Source organism: Colletotrichum paranaense, assembly GCF_030867605.1.
Source record: "Colletotrichum paranaense strain IMI 384185 chromosome Unknown Scaffold_9.1, whole genome shotgun sequence".
In the NCBI taxonomy this organism is placed as follows: domain Eukaryota; kingdom Fungi; phylum Ascomycota; class Sordariomycetes; order Glomerellales; family Glomerellaceae; genus Colletotrichum; species Colletotrichum paranaense.
In genome coordinates, this window is record NW_026848967.1 from 2215205 (window position 1) to 2228447 (window position 13243).

The 13243-nt window shown below is 54.1% G+C and overlaps 3 protein-coding genes across 3 annotated transcripts; 2 read left to right on the forward strand and 1 right to left on the reverse strand.

Annotated features, from left to right (window-relative positions):
- Positions 1 to 400: 400 nt before the first annotated feature.
- On the forward strand, positions 401 to 3825 carry CPAR01_11516 (cytochrome P450; the record flags this gene model as incomplete). The annotated part of the gene is made up of 4 exons (XM_060495775.1): positions 401 to 515; positions 585 to 721; positions 794 to 2899; positions 2953 to 3825. 4 exons carry the CDS (start codon positions 401 to 403, stop codon positions 3823 to 3825), a joined length of 3231 nt encoding a protein of 1076 aa, XP_060346123.1.
- A 1800-nt stretch (positions 3826 to 5625) lies between these two features.
- CPAR01_11517 (male sterility protein) lies at positions 5626 to 9265 on the forward strand (the record flags this gene model as incomplete). Its single annotated transcript, XM_060495776.1, has 6 exons — positions 5626 to 5952; positions 6014 to 6049; positions 6110 to 6797; positions 6851 to 6926; positions 6980 to 7464; positions 7551 to 9265. The coding sequence occupies 6 exons, from the start codon at positions 5626 to 5628 to the stop codon at positions 9263 to 9265; spliced, it is 3327 nt and encodes a 1108-aa protein (XP_060346124.1).
- Positions 9266 to 9712: 447 nt separating this feature from the next.
- Positions 9713 to 11771, reverse strand: CPAR01_11518 (multicopper oxidase; the record flags this gene model as incomplete). Its single annotated transcript, XM_060495777.1, has 5 exons — positions 9713 to 10147; positions 10200 to 11184; positions 11249 to 11330; positions 11389 to 11467; positions 11520 to 11771. The coding sequence occupies 5 exons, from the start codon at positions 11769 to 11771 to the stop codon at positions 9713 to 9715; spliced, it is 1833 nt and encodes a 610-aa protein (XP_060346125.1).
- Between the last annotated feature and the right edge of the window lie 1472 nt (positions 11772 to 13243).

Sequence of the window (13243 nt, forward strand, 5' to 3'; positions counted from 1 at the left end):
ATCCGCACGATTGCGTTCATCTCGACCATTGAGATGACCGGGATTGGCCCACCTGTCGCTCAACTTGCCGTGAGGGAAAAAAGTGGGAAAATGGGAAATCTTTTTTCGGCCATGATATCAGCGTTCATCCTCGTGCTCCACGCATGAGAATGGGACCGAGGCATAACGCTTGACAAGCTCGAGAGATTAGCCACATACATGAATTGGAGGGGCTCAGGCGATTCTCGAATTTGAATATTATCAGGCCGATATCCCCTCCAGTTGCTGGATTTTGTCTCACCACATAGAAGCATTCAAATCTCTCAGTTAGCTGACTGACCAACAACGCTCGAGGACCAAGACCACACCCTCGACATTCACAATATACGCATACGAATAGATAAACACATACATACACAACATGTCGGAAACAGTACCGATCCCAGAGCCCGGCGGACTGCCATTCCTCGGCAACCTCAACGAGATCGACTCTGAATTTCCCCTGGGATCTATGATGTCTCTTGCGGACCAGTATGGTGAGTGATGAACCCCCTGACTCATGCGAGCCAGACCCTCTTATCTTATCCATGGCGTGCAGCTGACAGTGACATGCGCCCCTGAAGGCGAGGTTTACCGATTGAGATTCCCAGGACGTTCAATTGTCCTGGTCTCGACACAGCAGCTCGTGAATGAAACTTGCGATGAGAAGCGGTTCAAGAAGTCCGTGAACTCGGCATTAAATGTGAGTTTGCCAAGCTAGACTCATATCATCAGTCTGTACATGTACACGGTGGTCATACTCATTCCCGAATAGCAAGTCAGAGCAGGTGTCCACGATGGACTCTTCACAGCGAAAATGGGCGAGGAGAACTGGGGCATCGCTCACCGCGTGCTCATGCCCGCCTTCGGCCCTCTTTCGATTCGCGGCATGTTCGATGAGATGCACGACATCGCTACCCAGCTGGCATTAAAATGGGCGCGATACGGCCCCGAATCGGCAATCATGGTGACGGACGATTTCACGCGATTGACGCTCGACACATTGGCCCTATGCTCAATGGGATACCGATTCAACAGCTACTACTCACCCGTTCTTCATCCCTTCATTGAGGCCATGGGCGACTTTTTGACCGAAGCCGGTAACAAGTCGCGTCGTCTCCCGCTCCCTGCCATGTTCTACAGCGCAAAGGACCAGAAGTTCCAGCAGGACATTGACACCCTCAGAACCACGGCCAGAGAAGTTCTCGAGTCAAGGAAGGAAGGGAAGAGCGATCGCCGGGATTTGCTTACGGCCATGCTCGAGGGAGTTGACCCGAAGACCGGGAAGAAGATGACGGACGAGAGTATCATGGATAACTTGATCACATTCCTCATCGCCGGTCACGAAACGACGTCAGGACTCTTGTCATTCGCTTTCTACCAGCTGCTGAAGCACCCCGAGGCGTACCGCAAGGCCCAGCAGGAGGTCGACGAAGTTGTTGGCAAGGGACAGATCAAGGTCGACCACATGTCTAAGCTGCCCTACATCAACGGTGTGCTCCGCGAGACCCTGCGTGTCAACGCCACGATCCCCGTCTTCTCAGTTGAGGCCTTTGAAGATACCGTGCTTGGTGGCAAGTACCCCGTGGCCGCAGGCGAGACCATTGTCAACCTCCTTGCCAAATCCCAGCTCGATCCCCTAGTCTTCGGCGAGGACGCCAACGAGTTCAAGCCCGAGCGCATGATGGACGAGAACTTCAACCGCATCACCAAGGAGTTCCCCAACTGCTGGAAGCCGTTCGGCAACGGCATGAGAGGATGCATCGGTCGCCCCTTTGCCTGGCAAGAGGCCCTTTTGGTCATGGTCATGCTTCTCCAGAACTTCAACTTTGTGCTGGACCCCAACTACCACTTTGGCGTTAAGCAGACCCTTACCATCAAGCCCAAGGACATGCACATGCGCGCCATCCTTCGCGACAACCTCACCCCGACGACTCTGGAGCGCCGCCTGGCCGGTCTCGCCGAGCCCGAGAAGCCCGCCGAGCAGGCCAAGGCCAACGGAGCTGCCGCCGGCGCCGAGACGGGAATGCCTTTGACGATCCTCTACGGATCCAACAGCGGAACCTGCGAGGCTTTGGCGCAGCGCGTTGCCTCCGATGCAGCATCCCACGGCTTCCGCGCCACCAAGATCGACTGCCTGGACAGCGCCAACGGCAGCCTTCCTACTGACCAACCCGTTGTTATCATCACAGCGTCGTACGAGGGCCAGCCTCCCGATAATGCTGGCCACTTCGTGGCCTGGATCGAGGGACAGGACAAGGCCAAGTCCCCTCTCAAGGACGTCTCCTACGCCGTTTTTGGCTGCGGCCACAAGGATTGGGTTCAGACTTTCCACCGTGTTCCCAAGTTGGTCGACACTACCCTCGAGCAGCTCGGTGCGACTCGCCTGGCCGAAGTTGGTCTGACAGATGTATCGAGCGGCGAGGTCTTCACCAACTTTGAGTCATGGGAGGATGAGACTCTCTGGCCCTCATTGACCAACAAGTACAAGACAACTTCCTCTGCCGAGGACAGCAAGACCAAGGGACTGGGTGTTGTCATCAGCAACCCTAGAACCTCGACCCTGCGCCAGGACGTCAAGGAGGCCACCGTCACCAAGACCGCGACGCTCACCAAGGGTAGCGACCCCAAGAGCATCAAGAAGCATGTTGAGATCAAGCTCCCCGAGGACATGACCTACACTGCTGGCGACTACCTTGCCGTTCTGCCCATCAACCCCAAGGAGACCGTCTACCGTGCCATGCGTCGTTTCCACATCGCCCGTGATGCCCACCTGAGCATCAAGACTGACGGACCTACCTCTCTCCCTGTCGATACTTCCGTGCCCGCCAACGACCTCTTGAGCTCTTACGTTGAGCTTTCGCAGCCTGCTACTAGAAGAGTAAGAACCATCCTTCTTACGTACCGTGACCATCGATACTAACGATATTGCAGAACATCCTTGTTCTCGCAGAGCACGCAAAGGACGAGGCCACCAAGACCGAGCTGAACCGCCTCTCAGGCGATGCCTACGCAGACGAGGTCAGCGGCAAGCGTGTCTCCGTCCTTGACCTCCTCGAGCGCCACCCCTCCATCGACCTGCCGATCGGCGTCTTCTTGTCCATGATGCCCCCGATGCGCGTCAGACAGTACTCCATCTCCTCTTCACCGATGGCGCACCCAAACAACGTCACCCTGACCTTCTCCGTCCTCAACGAGCCCTCTCTCTCAGGCCAGGGCCCCTACATCGGCGTCGCCTCCTCCTACCTCGACTCCCTCGCCGAGGGCGACAGCCTCCACGTCTCCATCCGCCCATCCCACGCCGCCTTCAGCCTCCCCACCGATGCCGAGAACACGCCCATGGTCTGCGTCGCCGCCGGCACCGGTCTCGCTCCCTTCCGCGGCTTCATCCAGGAGCGCGCCACCATGCTCGCAGCGGGCCGCACCCTCGCGCCCGCGCTGCTCTTCTTCGGATGCCGTTCGCCCGAGGAGGACGATCTGTACCGTGATGAGTTTGACAAGTGGGAAGAGATGGGTGCCGTCTCTGTCCGGCGCGCGTTCAGTCGCGATTGCGATAAGAGCGAGGGATGCAAGCACGTGCAGGATCGCATGTGGCAGGATCGTGAGGAGCTCGTCGACTTGTGGAAGAAGGGTTCCAAGGCGTACGTTTGTGGCTCGCGTGGTGTGGCTGAGTCTGCTAAGGAGACAATGCTCAAGATCAAGGTTGAGATGGAGAAGGCCAGGGGTGTGGAGACGGACGAGGAGAGCATCAAGGAATGGTTCGAGGCGCTGAGGAATATCCGCTACGTGACGGATGTGTTTGATTAGACGGTGGAAAAGTCGACGGCTTATGGGATTTCATTACATCGTCATACTATAGAAGGGGATAGGAGTTGGGGGGCATTGGTTACAAGCATGTAATACCAGGTGGAACAAGCAAATTGATTACCTTGAATTCGAGGTTCAGCATTCCCTTGACCAACATGAGCCTCCACTGCATCAACAAGATCCGAGACCGAGATATCAAGGTACGTAAGTTTTCAGTGATCCACCGCTTGCTGAACGTGATAGATGAACGCACAAACACGATCGGCCCATTCATTAAAAGCGAAAGCTGACAGTCTCATCAAGTAATTGGGGACCGGCGCCTCCCCGTTCACGGCGAGACGGAGCTCGCGCTCCACTTCCTCCGACGGACAGTCCAATGGAACCAATTTGACTTCGGCCACTGAAACTCAAACCAGATGCCGGAAGTCCGGACGCGGGAGAAGGACAAGCATTGCCGATGCGATTCGGCGCGACTGAAGAACGTTAACATGTGGACCGTGGGGGGCCTTAACAAGTGCCGATGCCGTCCTGCAGGTGTCCCCGGGTTCCTAGACTTGGAGGTCCCATTTTCTGTGTGTCATAAACGGTGCCTTGGCGTTAGATTTGTTGCTCCTTCGGGAGCCTGGGCCGCGTTTGGTATCTGGTTCCGGCGCTACTTTTGACGTCCTTCGAGTTTGTAACAAATGAGTGAGATCTTTGCATGTTGCATTGCAGAAACTAGTGCTTTGGAAGCTTCACAAGCTTCCATGAAGGTTTGTTTTCTCGTTTATCTACTTTGCGAGCTGCTGAAATTACTTACTTCACCGGCAATATTTTCTGGCCAACCTCTATGGCCTCACACGTCGATCGAAAGCTTCACTCTACTGTCTGGCGTGAAGCTATGGCCAATATGTAGAGCTTCCCCGCACGAGAAAGATTAAATTGCCGAGGCGTCGGGGAGATCTTGAGCGAGTCAGTAGCTCAGACGAAACGTTGTTGTCTCTCATATTGCAAGCATATTGCAAGGTAGAGCTACATCGTTGATTTCTCTCAGGAAACTAGAAACGAGCCTTGACTTGATCGCATCCGAGAGTTTCGACGTCTTCCCCGAGCTCGAGAAGCGGCCATTCTGTGTCGAACGGGTTTTTAGATGGCGAGTGGTTCAATCTCAAGGCTGGCCTTTTCGAGGAATCATCCTACCGTCAGCTATGGCGTCCAGGATCGGCCCAAAGCTGGCCCAGGACAAAGCCTAGACAAGGAAGATGGCTTCCATCGCGCTCATTTGAAGTATAGATACTTCTCAGTCATATGATCTATCGGGAATAATGTCGATGTTGTTGTTCATCGTCTCATATCCGGACAGCCATGCACTTGAGAAGAGCCGTGGGCTGCCATCTCCTCGTTCACTCGTCCAAAAACTTGAGTACGTCACAATTCGGCGCCGATTGATCGAGGCTTTATGCGAAGACGGTCCCGAAAATATCATTCCTATCGGCTGCTTTATCCTGCCATCCACGCTGATAAGCGGCCGAAACGGAAAGTTAGACCTACCCTCCGACCGAGGCTGCCGCTGGTGGAACTCTGTAACAACCGCAACTACGTTGTGTCCAGAACGCCGGAGAGGTCATCCCAACAGATAGACTCTTGCGGGTTTAAAGTCTCTTTGTTATCTCCCCCTCAAAATGCTTAGAAATACCACGATTCGTCACGTGTCGTCTTAACTTTCAGACTGCAACCGAGGGATTGGAAACAGTATATGAGTGCAATTTGGTCTCGTCGATTTCTGGAGTTCGGGAGTTGGTATGGTGCGTCTATGAAGCCATGCTCTACCCTTATTTATCATCATCGACGAAAATCACAATGGCCACAACTACCGTTCAAGTCACGGAGCCGAGAACTCTCTCCGTCTGTGGACAGCGGACTTTCCCGTCCATTATTGACGAGAGGGCTGCTTACGAGCCTAACCTGACGTGTTTCTCAACGCCATACACGTCGGAGCCCCGGGATGGGTGGAGAGTTGTCACCTACAGAGATTTTGCGAATGCTATCAACTACATCGCGCACTTCCTTCTAGACAACTGCGGAGTTCCTGCGCCAAACACGTTTCCGACAATTGCCTACATTGGCCCAAATGATGCAAGATACTGCGTGCGTGGACGGCTAAAATCTTCTGTCTGATCTGCTGGACCCCTAGCTGACGCGATGATAGATCATGACCGTTGCCTGCATCAAGGCAGGATACAAGGTCAGCTTCTCCTTGGACTAGTTTGATATGTGCACAGTTTGCTGACACGATACCGAGCAGGCCCTATTCGTGTCTCCTAGAAACCCTCTCGAGGCACAGTTGAATCTGTTCAAGCTATCTGACTGCCGACTGGTGGTGCGTCCGCCATCACACCAGTCTGTTGTCGAATTCTGGGTAAAACACTGGGACATGAAGCAGATCGAGATCGAGCCTCTGCACGATATTCTCTCCAAGCCCCAAGTACCAAACATACCATACACAAAAACCGCTGCAGAGGCAGAGTGGGATCCTTTCCTTGTCCTCCACACCAGCGGTAGCACAGGTCTCCCAAAGCCTATTGTCACCAAGCATGGCTCCATCGCCTTGACGGATGCGCAGCACCAGTTCCCGGAATGGAATGGCACGATCCCCATCGCGCGGGCAATGGAGTCGCTGGCGGACGTACACTTCAGTCCCAGTGAGTACCATGAGTGCACCATCGATTACCATTCACAGAAGCTTACACGTTCAGTGCCATTATTCCACGCCGGAGGCGTCTATGGGTTCATTGGGACTGCAGTTCTCAGCAACAAGCCCATCATCTTCCCGTTCCCTGACCGCCCACTTACACCTGATCTTACCATAGAGATTCTCAAAGCGACGGGTGCGAAGAGCGCGGCGCTACCTCCATCTCTACTCGAGGAGATGGTCCATCGTCCAGACCAAATTGAGGTACTGAAGAAGCTTAACTTTGTTGGCTTCGGTGGAGGTACGTCCCCGTGAAGGACAGAAACTAGAGGTTGAGTACTTACAACGTGCTAGGTCCCCTCAACAAGGAGGCCGGTGACACTCTATATAGGAACGGTGTCAAGTTGCTCAACATTATTGGTGCTACTGAGTATGTGTCTTCGAATCTTTGAATCCCAAGAAGCATCACGCTGAGAATTTCAGGACTCTGCCATTCTGCATCTATTATCAAAAGAACTCGGCACTGTGGCAGTACTTCATTTACAATGAGGAGCTTTCCGGCGTCGAGTTCCGAAAGGCCACATCTGACGAGGACGTTTACGAGATGGTGATCACCAGAAAGTCGAAGCAGATCCCGATCCAGGGCATCTTCTACACGTTCCCCGACAGAGAGGAGTATGCCACGAGCGACTTATACAAGCCTCACCCGACACTGCCGCACCATTGGAAGTTTCACGGCCGTGCAGACAACATCATCAATCTTTCCAACGGGGAGAAGCTCAACCCCGTGAGAATGGAAGACATCATTGCCGGAAACCCCGCGGTGAAAGCTGCCCTCATAGTAGGAGCACAGAAGTTCCAGCCAGCTTTAATCGTAGAGCCCTTTGTGCAGCCAAAGACGGACGAAGAGATTGACGACTTGATTGACCGCATCATGCCGCAAGTTGCCGAGGCTAATGAGACAATTGGTAAGTCTCTCCACTACGCCCAAACTAACGTCACTTACACCCATCCATCCTTGGAGAAAACGTAGCGCTGACACGGGAATAAAAAGCTACGCACGGTCGGATCGTTCGGCACTTGATCACTGTGTCCAATCCCGAGAAGCCGTTCCTGATGGCGGACAAGGGCACCCTCAAGAGATCGGCGACAATCAAGCTTTACGCCGATGAGATCGAAGAGCTCTACGCTAATCCGAGAGAGGTTCCCCTCTCGAAGGTGCCGCGCCTCGATCTGAGCTCCCAGGCCGCGCTTAGCAAGTCCATCGAGAAGCTCCTCCGCGAGCACCTCGGCGTCCCCCACTTGGAGTCTGACACTGATTTCTTCGCTGCGGGCATGGACTCGTTGCAAATCATTGCTGCTGCACGTTTCATTACTGCCAGTCTGCGCGCTACGAATAAGCATTACAGTGATACGACTATTGAGGCTCGCGATATGTATACTCACGTTAGTCCTCACCAGCTAGCTGGTCACATTTTGCGATCTGGACAGGGCAAGGCCAATGGTAGTACTGCGAGTGAAAGCGAGAATCACCAAGCAATGGACAGGCTATACCAGAAGATTCGGCAGAACCTGATTCACGCCAAAACTGGACGCCCTGAGCCAGCAAAGGAGCAGCAGACTGTCATTCTCACCGGATCCACCGGAAACATGGGATGCTACCTGCTCGATGAGTTGATTCGCAACCCACACGTCAAGAAGGTCATTTGCTTCAACAGGTCAATCGACGGTGGTGCCGGAAAGCAGGCCAACGCCATGAAAGAGCGTGGCCTAGCCAGCCCAGGAGAGAGCGGCAAGGTCGAATTCTTCCACACCAACTTGTCGCAACCCAACATGGGGTTGTCGCAAGAGGTCTACTCTCGCCTCCTTAAAGAGGCGGACCGCATCGTTCACAACGCTTGGGCTGTCAACTTCAACATGCCCCTCGATGCGTTTGAGCCGCACATCAAGGGATGTCGCAACTTGGCTGACTTTGCTGCCACGGCGGAGAAGCGTGTCGTGCTGGTGTTCGTGTCGACCATTGGTACCACTAGCAAATGGGATGCAAGCCGTGGCCCGGTCCCGGAGAAGTCCCTGCGGGAATATGGTATCTCAGGTCTTGGATATGGCCAGAGTAAGCTGATCTCTAGCATGGTCCTCGAGGACGCCGCCCAAGTCGGAGACTTCCCTCTGGCTATCGTTCGCGTTGGTCAGATTGCTGGGCCCCTTGCTGATGGCGGCGCTTGGAGCCGCCAAGAGTGGCTGCCCTCCATTATCGCGAGCAGTCTTGTTCTCAAGGCGTTGCCGAGACACCTATCCGGTATGAACACAACCGCCTGGGTCCCGGTTGAGACAATGTCGAAAATGATCCTGGATATCGGCGGCCTGACTGAGGAGTCGAAAGACTACCACGAGGGGTACTTCCACGGCAGCAACCCCTCCATCACAACATTTGATAAGCTGGTCCCGGCTATCCAGCAATATTACGGAAGGAATCAACTTCCTGACCTCATCCCCTTCAAGGAATGGGTAGAGAGATTAGAAGCAAGTCGTACTGCACCCGGAGCGCTTGGCGCTGATCGAAACCCAGGCTTAAAGCTGGTCGACTTCTATCGAGGCGCTGCTTCTGCGGGAGAAAATATACCGAACACGAGGACACACGATACTACGAGAACTGTAACTTGCAGTCCTGCGCTCCGCTCGGTTGGACCTGTGACGCCGGAGTTGATGGCTCATTGGTGTAGACAGTGGAAATTTGAGAGCCCTTCGGCTCGTGTCGGTCGTTTGTAGAGGCCTAGATCTCGGGTTAGAAATGTATTGTACAAATTGAATACAAGTTATCAAGATCAAAATTTCGTTCAAAACATGTGCCAGACCTTTGGTCAAGTTATCGCAACGTACAGCGCTACGAGGCGTACAAATGCAATAGCAAGCATCTGTGCCTAACAAGACGGGGTTAGTATCTCTCAAGATCGAATCGAGGTATCATGCCATCCTGAGGGAGAGAAGGTTGAACATGTACTATCTTTAGCACACAGGACTGCGAAGTAATGGTAACGATGATTAGCATGAATGTTATTTCTATCTATGATGCTCCTTCTTTCCCACAGTAATGACCATGCTCCGACCGCTACGCCACTCGATTTCCCACAAATGATCCAACAAGTAGACAATCAAGCAAACAGTCCTTTACAATCTTTTGCAAAATTCCCATGAGTGATAACATCCAGGGCCTTTTTACATCTTGAGCTTACGCAGACCAGAGTCGGTCTGGGGGTAAGGAGCCTTCTTCGAGTATGTCTGCCACTGGTTGCACATATCGTCCATATCCTGAGCCCGGACAGTATCCATAATCTTGTCAGTCTGCTCCAAGAACTGCACCGACAGGCCCTGGCTGACGTGCCACGCAATGTGGCAATGGAACAGCCACGCGCCGGGGTTGTCCGTCTTGAAGGCGACGACGAGCCAGCCTCGGCCGGGGAGGGTGGTCACGTCGCGCCTGGTCGGGTTCTTGAAGTTTAGCTTGGAGACGTCGGTCTGCGCGTTGAAGCGGACGCCGTCGCCGCGGCCGCTGGAGGCCGGCTCGGAGTGGCCTAGGATGTAGAAGTCGTGGCCGTGAAGATGCATGGGGTGAGGGGCGGGGAACAGGTTCTCGACGACCCAGAATGCCCACTGTGATAATGTTAGCTGGTGGTGCCGGGATGGACGATACGGGGAAACTTACAGCATTGTCGGCGGGAACCTCGAAGACGTTGTAGTTGTCGGGGTAGTCGGTGCTGTTCTTGGCGAGGTAAGAAAGCGTCGGCTGGTCCCAGTTGATGTCCATGTTCTGGCCATTGACCTTCCAGAAGACCTGCTGAGTGCCGGTGGTCCTGCTCGTGTCTACGGTAATGTCAAGAGTATCATCTTGGGTCTTGGCGAACGATGTAGAGTTGACGTCGACGCTGTAGATGGGCTCGAAGTCCGTCTTGTCTTGGCACTGGGAATCGGTGGGCGCCTTACCGGCATCCTTGGGCATGAGGCCGTTTGCCGCACCCTCATACTGGAAGATGGCAGCAGGCTTGTTCATGTTGGACGTGCCGCACAGTCTGTTGGACGGGAACGTAACGTTGAACCAGTACGCCTTGCTGGCGTCCTGGTCAGCGTCAATGATGACATCGTAGCGCTGGCCGACGGTCAGGTAGAGTGAGTCTGTCTCGAAGGGCTTGACAGGGACAAAGTCGGTTCCCGTCACCGTCATCTTGTGACCGACGAGGTTCACCGTGAAGGTATTGTCGACGGACATGTTGACGAGGCGGATCTTGTGAGACTTGCCCTTTTTGAGCGTCACGCGGGAGTAGTTGCCACCGCCGTTCTTGTTGATGTTGGTGCCGTTGAAGAGGATATTGTCACTGGCGGGAACGGCAGCGGGGGCAGTAAAGGTGGAGCGGATCTCGTCGGCAGACTTGTAATACCAATCCGTGATGGAGTAGGTGCCGAGGTCCTCGTCGTAGTTCTTGGAGGTAGGTCCATCGATCTGAATGGTACCGGCGATACCGTTGGCATACTGGTCGGAGAAATGCGAGTGGTACCATGATGAACCGTACTGCTCGGCACGCCACTCGTAGGTCTTGGTGGCTCCTGGCGGGATGGGGCACTCGGTGATACCGTTGACACCATCGTTCTGGTTGTTGTTCAGAAGTCGCAGGCCGTGCCAATGCATTGAGGTTCTGTGGGGTTGTCAGCGATTCGGTATCCTAGAGGTGGGTGCGCATTATAGCTGCTGTTACTTACCCATTCGTCCTCAAGTTGTTCACGACCCTGACCTTGATCTTGTCACCCCAATTTGCCTTGATGTTCGGGCCAGGGAAGCCACCTATAAGGGCTTGAATGAGCACACAACGATGTGGAAGAAAGGAGAGATTGTAGCCTACCATTGATTAACATCGCCGTGTTCTTGGTCATGCCATCTTGACCTTGGAAAGAGGTGTGCTCGGTGAGAACCAAGTCATACTGTCCAACTCGTTAGCACGGCGTAACCCTCAGAGTACACGCGTCAACCAACCTCTCTCGTCACACCAGTATCTGGGATGGACTCCTCGTAAGCAGTCTTGATATCAAACCCTTCAACCCAACACTGTCTGTTGTCGGCAGTGTTGCAAGACTTAGGCCCTTGGTTAGAGTCCGCAGGGGTTGATGAGCCAGGCTGTGCGTTATCCTGCCTCCTCGAGACACCAGTGTTGGACGACGGTGAGGGGACGGCTGCTGCTAGGCCATAGAGGAAGAAGAGCGCGCTCTTGGAGAGTGTTGACTTCATCTTGACTGTCTTTGGCTGATGCGTATGCCGAGGGCTATGAATGTCTGCTCGAGTTGCCCTACATAGGAGTCAGTCAACGAGGATCCCGTTTCATGAAGTGGCACTCTAAGAGGAGGCGACTTACCTAGTCCACCCAGTATTAATCTCTACCACAACCTTGTTCGTTCGACGTAACAAAAGAAGAGAAGAGCTTCCAGAAATTCCAACTCTTCAACGGTCGACGCAACCTTTAGATAAGGTAGAAAACCTGCGCTGTGATATTGGCCACCGCCTGATTAACCTTAAGAAAGAGGGCACGGTGCTGTCGTTCGGGGACGAACCGTGATCTAGCCTTTTAGGTCGAGCGTCGCGAAACGTAGGAAACTGTTAGATTTTGCGCCGCGGAAGGGAAGGAGCTCGTTCCTAGACACACCCACGTACCAACCAGAGAGCTTTATACCAAGGCGGGCGGCACCAAGACGGCGGGTTAGTTTCAATATCTTCGGGCTGGGGAGGGAAGGCAAAGGTAAGATGGGATGATGTTTGGAACTGTCTGAGTGGGAGTGAGCGTGTGTGTAGTTTACTGCGGTTGGATTGGATTGTCTTCTGTGTAGTTCCTGACAGTCGGTCCCGGGTACCAAGCGGTCTTTGGGTCCATGGCCGCCTTAGTGGGCGGTTATCACGAGTGTCAGACAAGCCCGAGGTGGGTGGCTCTGAATGCATGTTCGCTTCTACCCGGCAGCCGGAACCAAGGTCCGCTCTCCTGGTTGCTGAGTACAGGCATGCGAGGGGGACCAGTTCAGACTGAAGGCAGGCTGCAAGGCGAGAAGCAATCTGAGGAGAGGTATGGGGGTTCAGGTTAGACGGCCGCCACCATGCAGCCCTCGGGCGGCCTTCGGGTTCGTATGACTTCCCGTTGTAACTAAGGGTATATCGGCATCAGAGAAAGAGACAGGCGCGTCTGCTGAGACGGAGGAGTCTCCTTTGGCGGTTGCATGATGATTCATCAGGAAACTCGAAAAGCCACAATCTCTTCGTCAGCTGCGCGTCTCTAAGCGCCGCTGGATGTTTCGCGGCGTCTCTCTTATTGTCAAATCATGCGGCTCCAGGTTGAGGATCCTGTATGGTATTCCCTAGCCGGGAGATCCTACGGCTCCTACCCCGGGATTTACCAAATATGAGAAAGTCGCCACGGCCTAGACCCCGTCTTCCCGTGTGGCAATCATGTCGCTGTTCAAGCTCCTTCATGTGCTTTCTCCAGCTCATAGTGTCGATTCGTCGAACGCAGCGGTCGTCTTCGGCCGTGTCTTGGCCCTGCGCAAGCAAAGCGTATCTTGCGTTTGGCAGCAAAAAGGTCTGAGCAGTGTGGCTATATCATGTATCAAAACCGCCGTCACCTCTCAAAATGTCGAGCGCTCGGCCACCGGCAAGCGGCAACGTGCATCTGTCGCCTCGCTATGTCCTCTCTCTACTCAGCTTCACAGTCCATTTCC